The 21,781-nt window shown below is 33.5% G+C and overlaps 1 protein-coding gene across 1 annotated transcript; it reads left to right on the top strand.

The window, feature by feature from the left end:
* Window positions 1–8,416: 8,416 nt before the first annotated feature.
* On the top strand, window positions 8,417–21,306 carry LOC124540324 (pancreatic lipase-related protein 2-like). The gene is made up of 4 exons (XM_047117811.1): window positions 8,417–8,885; window positions 16,780–16,927; window positions 18,263–18,403; window positions 20,491–21,306. Exons 1-4 carry the CDS (start codon window positions 8,777–8,779, stop codon window positions 21,170–21,172), a joined length of 1,080 nt encoding a protein of 359 aa, XP_046973767.1. The 5' UTR covers window positions 8,417–8,776; the 3' UTR covers window positions 21,173–21,306.
* Window positions 21,307–21,781: the final 475 nt, after the last annotated feature.

The raw sequence follows: 21,781 nt of genomic DNA, 5'->3' as shown, positions 1-21,781 counted from the left end.
TATTTTTATTCGTTTTAACCGACTTCAATAAAAAGAGGTGCTCAGTTCGATTGTTTGTATGTATGTAAGAAGGTATGTTTGTCCGCGATTATCTCGCGTTTGACTAAAGCTATTTGGATGCAGTTTTCAGAAAAGTATTTGTTACATTCAGGAGAAGGTTTTAGTGCTTTAACCGACTCGAAAAAGTTCTTAGTTTGACCCATAATTATATTTTATTATTTAATAATGCCCTAAGTGCTCATTAAATTATAGTATAAGTGAAGAAGGTAAAGGAATTTCCATATTATTTTAGTTCTAAAAATACCTACTATCATACATATAACTATAATTAACAAAACAAAATGACATTTATAATAATTTTATTGCATCTACAACTACATTAGTTTTCCATAACCGTTCAGTAACTTTTTTCAGCTCTCTAAAATTATTTCTTTATTAAAAGTTGTAACAATTTAATGAGTTAAAATCAAAATTCTTCTTTATTTTTCTGCACATCTACGTCTGGATCCATGAACGACCTGCGTACAGCTATTGTTCCATAATCACTGTGACAAAACTCAGGTTCCGCTATTAATATTTAAAATATGCCAGTGTAACTGCAGGCACAAGGGACGTAACATCTTAGTTCCTAAGGTTGTTGGCGCAATGACGATGTAAAGAATAGTTAATATTTCTTACAGCGTCATTGTCTATGGGTGATGGTAACCACTTACCATCAGGTGGCCCATGTGCTCGTCCGCTAACCTACAACAAAAAAAAAAGATATGACGTCAATTTAAAGCTGTGGGAGTTTATTAAAATGTAGCATTTAGATTACTATGTTAGTGAAGTTCGCTTAATGGAATGGAATTAATTTTTAACTTTAGACGTTACAAGCACGAAATATTTACCAATGTTATAAACCGTAGGAGGTGTTTAATTTAATTGCTCATTAAAATTCGAAAATACTGAAATAATTCAAGACTAAAATATATTCGTTTCTTAAAAAAACATCTGTATTTTTTTTATCAAAATAATTTCCACTTTTAAAGCAATTCCATGCTTAATATATTTCATAAAAGAACAATCTGGTGCAGAAAATGAATTATTCATACAATTTATTATATATGTATATAAATATAACATATATTTTGTTTTAAATCATTACATCAGCTCATCTGTCTTGACTAGACGTACATAAGTAAATAAAAACAGGTACGCAAAAACGTTTTAATCTTTTTTTTCTTAATACCACTGGTCTCAGGGGCTACAATCCCAATTTTCTGAATCAAACCTCAACTTTACCCAACACGGCCAATAAAACCTTAAATGAGTTTTTGACAATAGCAGACGAAGTTATTTTTTACGTGGCGGTAGAGCTTTGTGCAAGTCCTGTTTTGCGGTAGAATATTTGGGTGGTATCTACCCAAAGATTCTACCGAAAAGTACTGTATCCCAGTTGAATGAGATGGATGGATGTAGATCGACACGAGGGATGTAGCATACTAGGATGATGACTCATTAATTGTGTATTTTATTTAAAAGATTTCGATGAAATGGCCCCGGTTAGAACACGTGCATCTTAACCGATGATCGCAGGTTCAAACCCAGGCACGCACCACTGAATATTCATGTGCTCAATTTGTGTTTATAATTCATCTCGAGGTCGGCGATGAAGGAAAACATTATGAGGAAACCTGCATGTGTATAATTTCATAGAAATTCTGCCACATGTGTATTCCACCCACCCGCATTGGAAAGGCGTGGTGGAATATGTTTCAAACCTTATCCTCAAAGTGATTGAGTGAGAGGGAGGCCTTAGCTCAGCGTTGGGAAATTTACAGGCTGTTGTTGTTGTATTATTGTTTTTATTATATGGCGCTAATATCTAGAGCCAGTAGTGATCACGCCCCATCAGGTGACATATTTGTTACTCGCCATACGAAGCCATAAACAAACAAAACAAGTTGTAAACAAGAAGTGTGAGGGAATACCGTTGTTTCATAGGCAATATAAAAGAAAGAACACGACACCAAGGAATACACTCACACTGTTTCCGGCGGAAACGAGGGTCCAGGTTAATGACGTCATGGAGGCGGGCGTCAATTTGTTTAATCAGTGCGAACTGAAGTGCTCCCCAATCCACCGACTACGTTCTGAGCCGAGCTGCGATCTCATAGGAAACACGAAGAGACGAGAGCTGAAAGAGCTCAAACTTCAAGGCTTCTATTACTCGCACCAACGTCCGCTGACGCTGTAACAACAACAACAACAACAACAACAACAACAACAGCCCGTAAATTCCCACTGCTGGGCTAAAGGCCTCCCTTTGAGGAGAAGGTTTGGAACATATTCCACCACGCTGTTCCTAATACACATGTGGCAGAATTTCTATGAAATTTGTGACATGCAGGTTTCCTCACGATGTTTTCCTTCACCGCAGAGCACGAGATGAATTATAAAGACAAATTAAGCACATGAATCAGCGGTGCTTGTCTGGGTTTGAACCCGCAATCATCGGTTAAGATGCACGTGTTCTAACCACTGGGCCATCTCGACGCTGTAAAGGCCAGGGGCAACAGCACTAGATACAGACACAAAAAAAACTAGGAACACTTTGTCGTCAGCGCTCTACCAGTGCACATACCGTATCTTGACTGCTTCTTATGATTATTTTTATTTTCCAGAATGTTACTCAAGCTGATTATCTTGGTTATCGTAATAACCTCCCAGGGAGAAGGTTTGCCAAACCCTGATGCTACTACTGCGTGTCCCTTCACCAATCCGTTCCACTGTAAAGAAAACAAAACCTTTCTAGATACTGTAGCGTTTGCCTTTTCATCTTTCCCAAAAGGTGGATGAGAGACATCGTAAAAAGTTTGGCCAATAAAGCATTTACAATAACGATTGTTTTATTTTTCGAACAATACATTTCAAAATAACTCTCGAAGATATCGCTAAATGTATAGTTATATACAGGGTTATTGGTAATTCATTAATAATAATTAATAGGTAATTCTTTCTTCATTCGTTTTTATAAATCAGAAGGAAAAAATAGATTTTTATCATTAGTTTTTCCTAAACACATTTTTGAAGTTCCATTTTTTGACAAATTGGACAAAATGAAAAAGGCTAAAAAATGTGTTAACTCAAAAATGGTTCATTTTTGGATTATGCATATGGGGGTTAAAATTATTGCAAATAGTCACCCCTATCAACCCCTAACGGAATATGTTCTATGGGAATACGTCGAATTGCCAATAACCCTGTATATGTGTAGTAATGTGCATATAATAAACAAAAACTTTAACAAAAAGAAAAACAGACTTCAAACAAAACACTAATTTAAATCAAACTAAATGCACTAGAAAGTAATAAAAATTGAAAATATTTTGAGAGTCCTCCTAAGTAATTTTACTTAATGAAATGTAAAATATAAGACTACTTAAAAGTCGATTTAGGATTATACGTATAACGTAGTTAAAGTTATTGTTATATTTGGAGCCGGTGTCAGCCAATCTCCTCCTTTTTGAAGGCGGTTGAAAACATGTAGTACCTAATTCAAGTTCATGATACCCTAATCAAAAAATAACGATGAAATTAAGAGATTTGAAATGAATTATGTAAACTTTGTTATACAAAAATTAAGAAAGCTTAACGTAAAATTAATTAGCCTAGCTAGGATAGCCAGTACTTGATCCGTGTTTCTTTCGATGATCATGTTATAATACATTTAGACTTTTGTCGCAGTTTAACCATGTAACTGTTTATTTTTGTATGGAAATAAATGATTATTATCTATAATTGGCATTGGCAAAATTAGTCTGTCAGTTTTTCAACCTCGCTCGACATTACTCACATATATTGCTCACCCTTGCTGGAGCTCAAAACACAATCCACCGCCTACAAATATTTATAAGTGTAATAAGTTAGAAAGATTAAAAATCTTTATGTATATATTTGTACACTTTTATCACATTTAGTGTTGCCTTGATTGATTTTGACACATTTGTTGTGTCTTAGTGTTGTGTGTTCAGTGTATATACTGTATGCGACGCTAAAATAATAAATGTATTATTTATTATACAGACTAAATTTCACTTCATTGATTAAAATAGCGTATCTTATATATTAATAGTCTAAGCCTATTTTTATCTAAAAATTTCATTTCATCTTTATAGAAAAATGGTATGTTCTCATTTTCTAATGTTTCTGTGTTCTGAACACAGATGCCCGTGTGGAAAGGAGGTAGACTCTTTCGGTTTACATGGACTCTCTTGCCCAAGGAGTTCAGGTAGGCTTTTCCGCCACGGTTTTCTTAATGACATAATAAAAAGGGCTCTTGCCACCATCGACGTTCCTGCTCTTACTGAGCCTCGTGGAATTAGTCGTGATGATGGTAAGAGACCTGATGGATTAACATTGGTTCCCTGGGAACGAGGTCGGGCCCTTGTGTGGGACGCTACATGTGTTGACACGTTGGCCCCATCTCATATCCGAGAAACAATGTTAAGAGCCGGTGCCGCTGCGGAAAAAGCTGAAGCCAAAAAAATAACTAAATATTCGTGTATTATGTCTAATTACTTTTTTGTTCCATTTGCTGTCGAAACGCTTGGCCCTTGGAGTAATGGTGCAAAAAGCTTCATCAAAAGTATAACACCTCGCCTCATTGCCTCCACTGGTGACAGGAGGGCTGGTTCGTTTTTTGCCCAGAGGATCGGAATTGCGATTCAACGGGGAAATGCTGCTAGCATTCTTGCCACCATTCCACGCGGTCAAGATTTATACAGTAACTAGTTTTAGTTCATATTTGTATATATATATTTAAGCATTTAATGTTGTTAATTCTTATGTTAATAAAGATTATTGTTTACTAAAAAAATTTTCTAATGCAGAAAATTTAGAAAGATTCTTGATTGCAATTTACTTAATTGTTCGATTTAAAAAATAATTAATTATACAGAACGGAAAGAAGGTACTGACAGGTTAGAGAACGATATTAGAAAAAAATAATAACACGTAAACATAATAACCGAAGAAATGTACATGTCTATTTAATATTAAAAAAAAAAAAAAAAACATTTAAAAGAGGTTTCATCATTTTGGTACCGAATCTAGATGACTCCAATACTCCAAGATCCGAATGACTTCCAAGTGTAAAACAAAAATAAATCAAAACACAACCTATCACAGGTTTCAAACTTATTAAAAAAAATCGTGAATTTTTGCGGGAAACTCACTAGTATGAATTATTCGTGAAAAAAGAATATCTCTCTGATATTAATAAAATATTTCTTCGCTTAAACCAAATTTATGTTTTATAAAGTGCAATTTTGTTCAACGAAATGAATTATTCATGCGACATATTTGATATATAGTTTTATTCAGTTATATATTTGTATATTACTTCATAATCACAAATGCACATAATTTTCTCAACTAAAAATGCATCACTTAAACATAGTTACATAATAAAAAAAAATATTTGCTCGTAGATATAGTAAAGTAAAGTAACAGCTCGTAAATTTCCCACTGCTGAGCTAAGGCCTCCTCTTCCATTAAGAAGAGGGCTTGGAACATATTCCACCAGGCTGTTCCAGTGCGGGTTGGTGGAATGCACATGTGGCAGAATTACGATGAAATTAAACACATGCAGGTTTCCTCACGATGTTTTCCTTCACCGCCGAGCACGATATTAATTATAAACACAAATTAAGCATTATTATTAATTGGCCTTAGCCCAGCATTGGGAATTTTACAGGCTGTTACTTTACTTTTTACTTTACGTTTTATTTTTGTATAAATAATATATATACTGTTGCAAAAAATTGCAAGAAGTGTTCAAGCTGAAAGAACTGATGTTGATCTAATTAGCTTCAGATGTTGATTTTTGGCTTTGTACAAGCATTAGTATCTTACCAAAGCTTACTATCATATGTTCTACTGTCAAACAACAACACTTTCTATTATTACATTCCGGTTCGAAGATATAGATTCACAGTGTATCTGTGCAAGGGAATATCCCAGCGTCTGTAGTTGGCATTAGAAATGGTGCATAATTATCTGCAGCGCCAATATCTATGGGTTGTGGTCAATACTTAACATGAGGCGGCCTATTTGCTGTTTCATTTACCTATTTAAAAAAACAGGCCCAGAAATAACGCAAATCAATACAATAGATATATTTAAGGTTACGAGTTAGGACAAAGCGTTACTGCAGTTTGATTACCTAAGATAAAAGTTATCTATAATATATCTATACTATATTGTACAATGTACATAAAGTCCCTTAATCTCAGACCGGATTATCGTCTCACTTTTCTTATCTTACATAACAAAACTAGCTCACCGATCCGGTTTCGCCCGAGAATAATTACCTAGATAAAAAAACTCAGTCAGTCATATTTTTGTCCGACATGTTCAAAAATTCAGGTCAGTTCATATTTAGAATTGTACTACTAAACCATCCTTATGAATCACTTCTTAATAAAATCCGTTAGGTACTTCTTCAATTCATCAAATGGAACAAAAAAGTATTTTGACATTTTGCTGTCGAAACGATTGGCTCTTGGAGCAGCGGTGCAAAAATCTTCATCAAAAGTATAACACCTCGCCTCATTGCCTCCACTGGTGATAGGAGGGCTGGTTCGTTTGCCCAGAGGATCGAAATTGCGATTCAACGGGGAAATGCTGCTAGCATTCTTGCCACCATTCCACGCGAACAGTAACTAGTTTTAGTTCATATTTGATTATTATGGTATAGGTTGGCGGACGAGTATATGGACCACCTGATGGTAAGTGGTCACCCACCCATAGACAATGACGCTGTAAGTAATATTAACAAAGCCCTACCGCCAATTAAAAAATAAATAAATTAAAGTAAATTTGTATATATTTAAACATTTAATTAATTTCTATGTTAATAAAAATTTTACTGTTTTTATTCGTTATGTTCAGACAGACAGACGCGACAGAATGTTTTTTTTTTTTATAATATGTGATGCACAAACAATTGAACGCAGAAGTTTATAAGACAGTTATGCATATGACACACTGGATACTTAAGAGTAACAACGAGTATTGAGGTCATTACGGTACATCAGTTTTTGGCTGTATAAAAGGCGACGTTCGCCATTGCATTGTTAATTAGTATTTTTTAATACCAGAAGAAAAACTATTAATAGTGTTGTAACATTGTTAAAGGTCGAAATGTATGTTTTGGTAAGTATTTTTTGATTCTATATTTGAATTTTAATTAGAACGTTGCTATCGGTGAATTGTGTTGGATTTTAATTGGCTAACCGCTAAGATAACACCTTATTTGTTTTTTTTACTTTATACGAGATTATGCCCCAAACTTTTTTTTTTTAATTATAACAACAATTGTGTTCCCAATTAGTTGTATTAATTAGAAAAGCTTGTAAATTTAGTGGTTACGGTTGGTCTAAAACTTATAAGAAGAACCTAATTTTACCTTCTGCTACTTTTGCATGTGTTATTAGAAAAGTATATGGCATAATTTCATTTAGACTGGTTTCCTCACGATGCTTTTAAGCGTCGCGAATTAAGCAGTGGTACTTGCCTGTACCAATCTATTGAGATGTACTTTCTTATTGACTGGTCCATATGAACGCACTGGGCTATCTCAGTATCTTCTAATAATGTTCCTATCATATTGAATAAATAGTTTTAGTCTGGTGCCGTAGGACCAAATGATGTCAATGAATTTTCTTTTAATTTTATTACTATTTTTATAATAATTATATTGCGATATCATGCGAATTATAAAATTTAATAATTTCCTCTTTATTTTTAGTACATATCCATCCTTCTCATACACAGTCTGCAGACTCTTGACGCAGCTCCAAAAGATAAGACTTACTTAGCCAAAGAACAGGCAATGCTGAATAAACTCCATAAGCCCTGGCACACCATTGACATCCCCCCCGAACACCCTAGAAAAGGAGAGTATAGCTGCAAGGGTGGTGTATGCAAGACCAAAGCGCCATGTAAGGATTGCCAAGGACCGGTGCCTCTTGATGTTAATTGGGAATATATTAAGAAATAAAATATTTATATTTTAATTACTTCTTTTATTGTATTAAAAAAGTATAAGATATACTATTAATTTTATTGAAGGTTTGAGATCAATTATTAAAAATAATAATAACTTTAAATAACATTTGAAACATCTACTAATTTTTTTTCGGCATAAAATTGGTTTTTTTTTATAGATTTCCGCCTCAGATCGTTACTTAGCAAATGCTTCAAATAACTAAATACGTTCTTAATTATAAATTTTGCTTAAACAATCATGGCCGAATACGAAATAAAAAATAATATCACCCGGAAAATACGTCATAAGAAAACAGCAACGAAATGTTTTGTCATACGACATTCCAAAACATGTTTACTTGTTTAGCATCATAGATAATCTTAATTTTATTATAACGAGATACTTTCTCAGATAGGTTTATCATCAATCTATTACATTACTAAGTTAAGAAACACGACACAAAATACAACGGACATACTTTACTTTTTAAATTGTGTTAGTTTACAACTGTCTGTTAAACAAGGTGGTCGTTGCACGCTTTGATTTTAAAAAGTAAAATGACAGATATTATTTTTCGCGCCAATGGCTTACGTTGAAGGTCAATGCCACCATACGTGCGTTGATTTTGAAAAATGTCCACGAACCTCGCCGTGACTGCATTAGGATATTGGAAGAAATTAAGCTTCATTCAATGCTTACTCCGTCGTATAAATTGTCAGGATATTAAAATAACTGGAAAAAATGTCTGTGCAAGTGATTTTTTTATGCTTCCAAGTGTTGTTATTGTTTTCCGTGGATTGTGAGGATCCCAGGAGAGAAGAAGGTTATCCGAGGGGTTTTATGGCAGTATGTATGTGATAACATTACTTTACTACACAGCTACAAATTTTTTTTTTATAATATAATATGAATAAAATATTATCTTAACGTAAATAATATGTCTTAGAAAATAGTATATTAGTGAATCCTTACAATTTAATGTACATAATGTTATGTTTCATTAGTTAACATTTACAGTTATAAATTAAAATTTTCAATTCAATCATACTGATAATAATAGATTCAAAATTCGTTCTAATTTAAAGTACGCATGCGTAGTTGATATGTTTTTAAATGCAACAGATTAAACATAATTTTAGTTGATATTTTAAACACACACTTTGCAAAACCATCATGTTGATAATCATCTTCTTTCTATAATATATGTCAGCTACCTTTACCCTCAAGATATAATATTTTACATATGTTTAAATTATATTTTCAATACATACATTGTGTAATATGATAGTGCATGGTGAGACTTCCTGTAGCTAGAAGAACTTTTGCCAAGATAATTTTGAAATGTAATTTATTTTTTATTTTGAATGTGATATTGTATCTACTGTTGGTTGTCCTAATGAAAATAAAATAAAATCATTCCTTCTTTTTTATGGTATAGGTTGGTGGCCTATATGGCCACCTGGTGGTAAGTGGTCACCATCACCCATAGACGCTGTAAGAAATATTAACTATTCCTTACATTGTCAATGTTCCACCAACCTTGGGAACTAAGATGTTACGTCCCTTGTGCCTGTAGTTACAGTGGCTCACTCACCCTTCAAACCGGAACACAACAATACTGAGTGCTGTTATTTGGCGGTAGAATAACCGATGAGTGGGTGGTACCTATCCAGACGAGCTTGCACAAAGACATACCCCCTTCTAGATCTATCCTTCCAAATCGCAGTTCCACTTAATTAAATACACATAAAAAACCACCGAAATTGTTACAACCATTTAGGAAAGGAATATTAGGATATTTAGGATAGGCAGTTTAGTTACAAACACGCATACAAAGATTTTATTAAAAAAAAAAATTAAGTAGTCTTTAATGTCTTTCAATACAAAGATAATATAATATCTTGAACGCATTTTTTTAATTGTTTATTTTTTATTGCGATTTAACTGGCAACTATTTTAATATTAGCACACACAAACTTCTAACTAGTATAAAATTATAGTCGCTCGCTCGTTATGTTAGTTTAAACAGCAAATACTCCATGGAGGCATTTCGACACTCTTGGTGAATTAACTGTTATTACATTGCGTTTTGCTCGTCCACTTATTACATTATTATAATATATTTGAGCTAATATTAGACGTCGTGGCTTTCCCTAGTGGAAATAAAAACTGTTTGGTACATACCTTTTTGTTGTGTTCTTCAGCAGTAGGAAATTTACAGATTGTTGTTGTTGTTGTTGTATGCTTGTAGTTACACTGGCTCACTATATTTGTATTAAGTCAATAGCGAATAGCAATTGTGATCACGGAATTTGCTTTAAGAGATTTCTCTCAATCTATAGCGAACGTAAAAACTTTTCTCGTAACAACCAATACTTTTGTCTATCGTTCACACGGCTTGGTTGCGGAAGGTCATTTTGTCTGTTGATTGATACGCTTATTATTAAATGGAAGTATAACATAATATGTCGACTTCGGTGGTCGAGTGGTGTGTACACCGGTTTTCAATGGTACGCTACTCCGAGGTCCCGGGTGCGATTCCCGGCCAAGTGATCATTATCAAGTTATCATTAGTTTTCTATGTGTTTGTGGTACCGTCGTAACTTCTGACTTTCCATAACACAAGTGCTTTAGCTGCTTACATTGGAATCAGAGTGTCATTTTGAAGAGCTCCAGTAATATATGTGCAGAAAATTAAAGAGATACATGATGAATATAGTATATACTAAAATTAAATCAAAATGACCTATCATAGCTTTCGAAATTCCTAAAAAAACCCTTTTAATGGACAAAACGCGAAGATCCATGGGATCCACTAAATTTCACCCTCGGCTTCAACCTTGTTATCAACGGGGTTGTCTTAAACTTTAGGTATGAAAAAGCCTTTTACCTTCATTGGAGTTCAAGCTTGCTTCTTACCGTTATTTTACCGCCAAACAACAGTACTCAGTATCGTTGTGTTCCTATTTGACATAATATCTTAGTTCCCAAGGTTAGTGGCGCATTGACGATTTAAGGAACAGTTAATATTTCTGACAGCTTCATTGTCTATGGGTAATGGTGACCACTTACTATCAGGTGGCCCATATGTTCGTCCGCTAACCAATACCATAAAAATACCTCAAATTCAGTGGTTTTGGGTGTGAAAGCGTATCATTTAATTACGTTATTTTTCGATAAGTGTTTGCCATAATTTTGTAGATATCTTAGGCAGTAGACACAGACTTTTCACGATCTCTATCATACGTAATAGTACCTGGATTCATGCAAAATATAATAATAACGAATTATTTTCTTTCTTTCTTTGTGTATCTTACAAGGAATCTTCAAAATGAGTCACCTGCAGGTGATTTATCACTCAGGTACATCGTAATGTGGCATGTTGTGTTTATATTGATAAACTAAGCATGCGTGCGACTTTGTGCACATTTAAATCTAACAAAAAAAGTTATTATGCAGTTCGCAGATATAACTATAACTTTATAATTCAATATTAGGCGGTTTTTGTAATATTAAGTCCCTGGAGGCTCCCATCATCCCATCGGACGTCTGCACGCGATACTGGACGGCATATAAACGTCACGTTATTTTGGAATATGTATATCACAAAAAGAATTATAAATACATAAATTGATTACATAATAATTAAGTAGTGCTTGCCTCGGTTTGAACCTGCAATCATCAGTTGCAAGATGCATACGTTCTACGTACCACTGACTTGATGATTGACTTATTAACCAACTCGGCACACTTTAATATTTTTTATTTAAAAACATGAACAAAAAATAGAACGTTTTACATTGACGTTTATTTTTAATTAGAACCTCTTTTATATTTAAATGTCTGTGATTTTATAATTATGCTTTTTTTAAATGAGATTACTTATTTTTAAAAAAGATTATTATTAAGATATAAATACACCGATTGACGCACATAAATGCATTTATATTGTAACCTTTTAGTAAACTTTTGAAGGATGAATAATTAATTATAAATACTGGCACGAAATTATGACGTATTATTTTAATACATTCCAAGATAAAGGAACAATGAAACAGCTATGGCCTTGAATTGAAATGGCATTGGCACTTAAATAAACCATGCATAATGTTCATTAAAAGAAATGGAGATTTATATATCGTCGAATATAACCTATGTGAACCTGGCACCCTAATTAAGAAAATCGCATTTTTTTTAACGCATTATCAAAGAGCTTGGTATGTAGTTGATTGTAGTGAAAAAAAAATTGTTTGTAGTTTGACCGAAAAAAAAATATGGGTCATCCAAAAATAGCCATCCCCCGGATATGCAAAAAATAACTTCTAACGGTTGATTCCTATAGGAAATCGTTAGTAGTTGATTGTAGTGAACGAATTTTCGTTTGTAGTTATTTGTTGAATTTTTTTTTTTTTTATTAATTATTATTTTTTTTTTTCTTTAAAGTTAATCGTTATTGAAGCTTTTGCCTAAATTGTGCTTCAAAGTAAAAGAATTTTCGATTGTGGTAAAACAGCAGTTGATAAGGAGCAATCAACTTGAGTCAAACTCGCTTCGAAGTGATGAAGATTGAATTACTCCGGTTGTGAACACTAGACGACTACTACAAACGTCGAAAATGACTCAAAGATGCTTGTTGTGGTTTGTAGTAAAGGAATTGTTGATTGTAGTAGAACGGAAGTTCATAAAAAGCGACCAATTTGAGTCTAACTCGCTTTGGAGTGACTCCGAGTGAATTACTCCGAGTGTGAAGATTAGGCGACTACTACAAACGTCAAAAACGACTCAAAGATACTCGTTGAGGTTTGTAGTAAAGGAATTGTAGATTGTAGTAGAACGGAAGTTCATAAAAAGCGACCAATTTGAGTCTAACTCGCTTTGGAGTGATTCCGAGTGAATTACTCCGATTGTGAAGATTAGACGACTACTACAAATGTCAAAAACGACTCAAAGATACTCGTTGAGATTTATTGAGAAGGAATTTTCGATTGTAGTGGAACGGAAGTGGATGACAAGCGACCAATTTGAGTCAAACTCGCTTTGGAGTAATGCCTACGGATCTAGTGATTACGTACGACATTGGTTCAACTCAACCACGTTATGAACTTCCGTTCTACTACAATCAACAATTCCTTTAGTACAAACCTCAACGAGTATCTTTGAGTCGTTTTTGACGTTTGTAGTAGTCGTCTAATCTTCACAATCGGAGTAATTCACTCGGAATCACTCCAAAGAGAGTTAGACTCAAATTGGTCGCTTTTTATGAACTTCCGTTCTACTACAATCAACAATTCCTTTACTACAAACCACAACAATCATCTTTGAATCATTTTCGACGTTTGTAGTAGTCGTCTAGTGTTCACAACCGGAGTAATTCAATCTTCATCACTTCGAAGCGAGTTTGACTCAAGTTGATTGCTCCTTATCAACTGCTGTTTTACCACAATCGAAAATTCTTTTACTTTGAAGCACAATTTAGGCAAAAGCTTCAATAACGATTAACTTTAAAGAAAAAAAAATAATAATAATTAATAAAAAAAAAAAAAATTCAACAAATAACTACAAACGAAAATTCGTTCACTACAATCAACTACTAACGATTTCCTATAGGAATCAACCGTTAGAAGTTATTTTTTGCATATCCGGGGATGGCTATTTTTGGATGACCCATATTTTTTTTTCGGTCAAACTACAAACAATTTTTTTTTCACTACAATCAACTACATACCAAGCTCTTCGATAATGCGTTAAAAAAAATGCGATTTTCTTAATTAGGGTGCCAGGTTCACATAGGTTCGAATATATACAAAATAGCTTTCCCCGTAGTTCGTGCACGTTTGAACTTAAGAAAAAAGTTATGTTTTAGCCTACTTTGCTTATTACATATCTGCCAGTGAAAGTCCCGTCAAAATCGGTTAAGCCATTACAAAGATTCGAGAGTCGAGATGGCCCAGTGGTTAGAACGCGTGCATCTTAACCGATGATTGCGGGTTCAAACCCAGGCAAGCACCGCTGATTCATGTGCTTTTATTTGTCTTTATAATTCATCTCGTGCTCAGCGGTGAAGGAAAACATCGTGAGGAAACCTGCATGTGACTAATTTCATAGAAATTCTGCCACATGTGTATTCCACCAACCCGCATTGGAACAGCGTGGTGGAATATGTTCCAAACCTTCTCCTCTAAGGGAGAGGAGGCCTTTAGCCCAGCAGTGGGAATTTACAGGCTGTTGTTGTTGTTTGTTGTTGTATTACAAAGATTAGCCGAAACAAACAAACAGGCAGCCTAAAAAATATTATTATGGTACCGTGTATACATCCATTTAGTTAAAAGTTATTTTAATATTACAAACAGACACTCCAATTTTATTTTATGTATAGGATATAATATACAAATTTTAAATTTATAGTTATGGCAAAGAAGTATACGTTGATTTTCATACAGGATATACATTATACAAAGATTTTGTTTTAGAACGTGCAATTATTTAGTGAGAAACACGAAGAATGCCAGTTATGAGATATAATCTGAATGGAGGAATGGCGTACATAATTGTAAATACAAATTGATTACTGATTTTATTTCTTACTGGGGACCCGCCCCGGCTTCGCACGGGTGCAATATTGATACTAAATATAATACATTCCTAAGAAAAATATACTTGATTCGCCGACATTTTTAACTTTGCCGTTTCGTAAATTCAAATTGTTTATAAAAAATACATTGGTATAAAAAGCATATTATTCGGTACATGATTTTATAGATGGTAAAAATATTTGGAGTTAATACCCGTTGACTTCCAAGCAGGATATATTAATTTAAATAATTGCATTAACTAACATGACTTTGTATTTTTTAAATGTTGAAAAATAACTACTGAGTTTCTTGCCTGTTCTTCTCGGTAGAATCTACTTTCCGAACCGGTGGTAGCTTCACTTAATTGTTAAATGACGATTCAAAAGTGCTTGTAAAATGAATAAAGTTTATTTTGATTTTACAGATTTTTTTTTTATTTACGACATCACATTAGTAACTTCTTAAATTAGCCTATATAAAAACCTTCCTCTCGAATCACTCTATTGGATATACTTCCGAAAAGCCCCTTTTGTAGGAAACATTTTTTTCTATGGCGAATAGTTTTTACAATATGCTTGAAAAACATAAATCCATTTTTTTGTATTTCTTTAGATTTGACCTTGAAAATGAAGTTTATGGGTAATTTGGCTATCATTTTCGTTATCAGGACATCGAAATACATATCATACAAAAATTCAGGTCGATCAGAGGTATGGGCTTTTCGGAACTACACCCACTCTATTTATTAAAAAATAACGCACATCCGTTGCGTAATTACAAATATCTAAGCATACATAGGGACTGACAGCGTTAAGCGACTTTGTTTAATACTATGTTAATGGTCATTAAATTAACAATACAAGAAACAATGATATAGATAATATTAAAAAAGCTATGTAGATTTAAATATCGAATATTAACCAAGAACTATTTTTATCATAATCTTTATTAAAGATTAAGAAAAAATTAAGAACCCGCAATCATCAACCACCGGGCCATCATCATCATCAATCTCGACTTCAAACTTCAAACAATGCAATAAATAATTCGCAAAGTATTACCGCCAATCATATTTTAAAGCTTGCTTAATTATGTCATTATGTCTCCATAAACATGAACTTGCCCAATATCCTATCATATTTCATAACTCTAGAACTATTCTGGGGAATAAATTCGAAACTCACCGCAGAACACGATCGTGTGATGTCAGAAACTGTGTGACATCGATTTTATCTAACTTCTACATAAGATTTGGTGTTTTCAATGCGTATAAAGTACACAATCAATAAAGATAAAATTTATGCCTGTAGATCCAGCGCGTTTGAAAGAAGGTTCTTGAAGACCATTTTGTTTACATTTTTGGCAAGACTGAATTTAACGTTTTTGTAATAATAATGACATACTTGTAGGTATGATGTTGTTGTTGTTGTATGATGATATGTATAATACAACAGATCTTTACTAATTTCAAAACCAACATCTTTTGTCTCTATTTAATTCCATTGTAAACTCAAAACTGACATCTTTTCGCACGTTTATATACAACCATCTCGACCCGGCCAGTTTTTTCGGCTCTATAAAATTAATTCTTTGTTAAATCGTGACGTTTTAGTGAATTCCAATTCCTCCTCTTTCATTTCCTTTACGTCTATGACTGGAGCCTGCCATTACCGATCTTCTAATTGCGGCTATCGTCTCATAATCATTTGGACAAAAATCGGATTACGTTATTAATATTTTTAGAACCAGAAGTAGGAAGTAGGTAACCTCTAAAACAATTATCTTTAATTAAAATAACAATCAATCTACCACAAACGAAAAAACATTTAGTCTACAACACAAATAACCATCAATAATCACATTACACCGTAATAATTATATTCGCGATCTCAATGTGTCAGCCACGAATCTCCCGCCTTTTTTTTAAGGGAAGTTGTGTGACTTGACGCAGATGTTGCTTGTTTATTCCAACAATATATAGAAATAGAGGACATTTATGTATCAAAATCATATTAACGTAATTCACTTCGTATCTAATTGTAAAATGTTAAAAACCGATAAATCGGATAGTAACATAGTAACTCTATGAAACATTTCAGAATAATATTTTGTAGCAAGTTTCGAAGTAGCTCTTACAATCAACACTAAAGTAAAGTTAAAATATGTTTTCAGGTCCAGGGTCCACGAAACCAGCCTCGATCCCCAGGAGTCAGCTGAAGTACCTTTTCTTCGTGGTCCAGGGTAAGGGGCGGTCGAGGAAATCCTATAATTATTGGGACGCGAAAAACATCGCCACAGATCCAAGGATTGACTTTCGTAGGTAAATATGACTATAAAACAATCTTATTTCATTTATATGAAATTATTAACGATAAGGTCCTAACTATGTATAAATAAGAATATAAAAAATAGTTACTGTAAGAGTCATGATCACGTGGAATGGGCGCGTGGAATCGCAATACCAATCCTCTGGGCAAAAAAAAAAACAGTCCTTCTGTCATCAGAGTAAGCAATAAAGCAAGGTGTTATACCTACTTTTAATGAGGATATTTTCACTAGTACTCCAAGTGTATGTGTAACAAAATCTTCTAACAGCAAATGGTACAAACAATGCCCTCAGTGGAGGCCCCCCTTGAGACTTTAAATATCAAATTTGAAGGACCTCCTTCGACTTCCAAATCTTCGGGAAGAGGGTTTCTATCTCTTAATATTCAGTTCAAAGGAACTCTATCTTTTAAGATTATCTCTCTAAGATTCTCTTTTTGCATGTTCTTTCAAATTGTTAGAACCAATCTAACCAAATTGTAAACTGCCGAATTGTGACCGGATCATTCAATTTACAATGGGCTTTGATAACGAACCTAAAAATATTTAAGGTAACAAATAAAATATACATATATATTAAGCTTAATTCGGGTTATAAGAGTAGGGGGAGTGAGAGTGCACTTTTGTTAAAACAAATTTATATACTAACATATATCCTGCATATATAAAATAGAGATCGGCGTGACCAAAACCCGGTCAGGTGGACTTCATAATAATTTAAACTTTTATTCAGCGTGAAGTTTGTCTTCCAACTGACCTCTGTCAAACAAGTTCTTAACGATGGAACTTTAAAATGAGCGAAATGTGGTTTTAAAACTACTTGAACGTCGTGCATTTCAGTTTTGCTTTTTATATGCTTCATTTTTTTTATGAATATGTTCAATCCTCCTCAATACAAAGGGAGAGGAGGCCTTAGCTCAGCAGTGGGAAATTTACAGGCTGTTGTTTTTGTATTAATAAATATCATTAATCAAATCAAACAGACAAACATACTGTTTAGCTTTATTATATTTATAAAATGCCCCACATGACGATCGTTGTGAAATTTTATTTACACAGCTGTGCCTGCGACTTCTTTCATGTTTGAATTTTTTTAAGAAGTTATAGTTGTAGCCTAGGTTATTCCTTGTTACATCAGCTATCAGCCAGTGAACAGTCCCATCACAATCCCGTCCAGCCTTTCCAGAGATTAGCCGGAACAAACAGATAGACAGAAAAAAATTGTAAAAAAATTATTACAAATACATATGCGTTCTGTAAGCGGTTATTTTAATTACAAACAGACACTCCAATTTCAAAATGTGTATATATAATACTTATATTGTTACAGAAAAACCATCGTAGTAGCGATTGGATACTTGGACAGTACAAGTTTTCCGATTTCGGGAATGTTCGCTAATGAATATGAGGCTAAAGGGTACAACGTGATCCTAGTCGACAACCAGCGTTTCGCCACGGTGCACTACTATTTGTAAGTCATTCATACCTACTAGCTGTTGTACTTGTGTTGTATGTTGTATTGTATTTTTATTTCTAACCAGCAACCTACCCTGACTTCGCTATTGTTATATTATGACCAAATTACATAAAATCATTATAAATTGTAACCTATTAACAGTGGCGGATTTACAAATCTGCCGCTAGCAGGCTAGTAGGCTATTCAATTTTTGCCGCTTCTACTTTTTTTGCAACATTTATGATTTGTGTTCTATCGTCCTCATTACATCAGTTTTTTCTCGTTATTAGTGTGATTATAAACTAGGTGATATTTCTCTCAGTTACTAGACTATTTTTCCAACTCACTACATAGTGAGTTGGAAAAATAGTCGTAGTAGAATTACGTCCGTAATCCGTATACTCGTATACGGATTACGGACGTAATGTGGATACATATAATTATAAGTTTTGTTTTTTTGTAAGATAATAAAAAAATTGGGCTAAATTTACCGCCTCTCTAAATCTGCCGCCGTAGGCTACAGCTTACTTAGCCTATTGGTAAGTCCACCTGTGTTACCGTAAAATTTCATCCAAATCCATGCAGTAGTTTTTTCGTGAATCTTTGATGAGCTCATTACCTACAAAGATGGGCACGCAGAAAATCCTTCCACGAAATTCTATCAATATATTGTTGTTAATATAAATTTGTCAACATTTCATGCAAGATACGATGTGACTTCTTAAATAAACTCAGAAATAAATATAAAAAAAGTAAAACGGAACATCAAAAAATTGTATAAATAGTAATTAGACGCGTCCGTTGGTATGTCGAATTATATTTGCATCGGAATCTATTTTGCATCGTCTGCCAAACGACAGCTGTCGTGCGGTTTATTTATATTCGGAAGCTTATTTAAAAATTTTAAAAAGTTATACATTTTCTATTTATGTTTAAAAAGTATGATCAATACTTTAAAATGCGTGAAGACCGAGGGGACAAAGAGAACATGTCAATCCTAACCAAGTGCGGGTTGATATCCGGAAAAGAACTTGTATTTTTTTTAAGTTTGTAATTTTTTTAACTTGTTAATAAACCTCCTTGGTAACCTTCATATCACGTCAAATGAAACTCTGCCACTTGTGCTTTTACCGTCATTGGAATAGCATGGTGAAGTGATCTCCAAAATCCTCTCAAAAGAACTTTACTACTTGGTACTTTAGCGTAAAATAATTTCGACAATTTTAGTAAGGAATTGCTATTCAATAGTTGACGAAGCAATGCTTTGGCCTTAATGCTTTTTTTGTCTAAAATGATAGTGTCCAAAAAAAAAACATTAGGATACACTGATAAAAATTTATATCGGTCGAACTATAAATACATATAACATTTTGATTTATTAGTAATTAATATATAATTAAAATTACATAATTAAAAATATGCCGCCGGCGGTTTTTCCGAAACGATACGACATGGGAACCTTCAAGAAAGAGCGTACTCCTTTCTTAAAGGCTGGCAACGCACCTGCAAGCCCCCTGGTGTTGCAGATGTCCATGGGCGGTGGTAGTCATTTTCCATCAGGTGAGCCTCCTGCTCGTTTGCCACCTATGCCATAAAAAAAAACATACGAAAATATCACTGCTGATTGACATTTTTTTCGTAAGTCCATTAAGGGTACCAACCTTGAAAAATTTGTTGCATCTGGCCCTGTTTTCACTATAATGCATTAAGGGAGAGAAGTAGGTCTTCGTTGAAGATTAAAAAAATCGAATAAAAAGCTTCATTTTTAGCATACGCCCACAGAAAACTATTGTGCTCCCAATAAAAGTTGACGTCAGCAGATCCCGTAGGTAACGAACAATATGCACCAATGAATGCCAATACCCTGGGGTACACTGCAATAAAGTAATTGTTATATCATAGAGAAACTTTTTTACTCAAATTTACATTTATTTTTAATTTTAAATTTTTATATTTAAAATAATCATAATCATATTAATATTTGTGTTTCTGAAAGTATATTCCTATCACTTTTAATCAAGAACCCCATTTTATTCAATAACTAGTATGTTTATGAATTTATGTATAAATAAGAGTCCCATAAATTTATTTTATCGTTACAGAGCTTCACGCCTAATGCGCCCTGTCGGCAAACACGTAGCTGAGGTATTAGTGGAATTAACTCGAGCTGGATTAGATCCAACTAACACCGAGCTTCTAGGCTTTAGCCTTGGCGGCCATACAGCCAGCTACATAGCGAAAAACTACCAACAAATGACAGGAAAGAATATATCCAGGATAACAGCTTTGGAGCCGTCTGGACCATGTTTCAGGACTCTCTCCTCTCAAGAACGCCTAGATGCTTCAAATGCGGACTTCGTTCAAGTTGTACACACGAATATCGATGGATACGGTATGAGTGCCAGGATGGGGCATGTTGATTTCTACGTAAATGGGGGGGAATTCCAACCGACAGACTTGAACGTATATCCCTGTACAACGACATGTAGCCATTTCAGGGTATTGAGTCTTTGGGTATCCGCTATGAAGAATCCGAAGAAATTTATAGCAATAAAATGTAATAGCATTCAAGAAGCGAGAGACGCCGCGTGCTACGATACAGTTCCTTTATCGACAAATGTCATGGGCGAAAACGTCAATGTCACTAATCAAGGCATATTTTATCTGTCAACGGGCAAAGTTTTTCCTTACTATCTAGGAAAGAATGGTTTAAAAGCAGAGTACGATTCGTGGAGAAGAATTAGTAATATCAACGATGGTAATGAAACTGAAGTATACACTTAACTACTTAAAGTAAAAATTATTTTTTTTAAGACAAATATCTTTATGAAAACAATTAAAGGCGGTCTATGACTGGGTAGTGGATCTCTTTTTGATAATTTTCTTCTACATCTTATAGTAAAAATTTTAGAAACTACTGCATGTTTTTAATTATACAATACAATTTCAAAAATGTATTAAGTAGTTATTATTTATGACTTTTTTAAATATTAGTTGAAATTTTTTGTTAAAAAGTACTAGGTATATCATAAAGTATTTTAAATATCTCCTAGTACCCTTTTTATAATTAATTGATAATATACATAATAATATTCAAAGTTCGGTTACAAAACGTATTATTATTTTAGTACTGTAAGTATTAATGATTGTGATATACTTTGTAAATTAAAAAAAAATACAATAACAAGAAAACAATTTTGGTAACTTTTTAACGAATATTCTCATACAATTACAGTATCAATAAATATTTATATTGTTTATTTTTTTAATAAATATCAATAATATAATTTTTACTTATTTCTTTGCCCTTTACTACAAGTAAAAGTTTATTAAAGATTTATTATACTTGTCTTCCATCCCGTCAAAATTATTGATTTTATAAAACATAGATTA

Source organism: Vanessa cardui, chromosome 24, assembly GCF_905220365.1.
Source record: "Vanessa cardui chromosome 24, ilVanCard2.1, whole genome shotgun sequence".
Lineage (NCBI taxonomy): Eukaryota > Metazoa > Arthropoda > Insecta > Lepidoptera > Nymphalidae > Vanessa > Vanessa cardui.
The sequence above is the reverse complement of the archived record's forward strand: the minus strand, read 5'-3'. Positions and strand labels throughout refer to the sequence as shown.

Bases quoted from the DNA above. Each gene is read 5' to 3' on its own strand.
- LOC124540324 (XM_047117811.1), top strand. From the start codon at position 8,777: ATGTCTGTGCAAGTGATTTTTTTATGCTTCCAAGTGTTGTTATTGTTT. The intron at 8,886-16,779 runs GTATGTGATAAC...ATATGTTTTCAG, and splicing joins GAGGGGTTTTATGGCAGTAT to GTCCAGGGTCCACGAAACCA. The intron at 18,404-20,490 runs GTAAGTCATTCA...TTATCGTTACAG, and splicing joins GCCACGGTGCACTACTATTT to AGCTTCACGCCTAATGCGCC.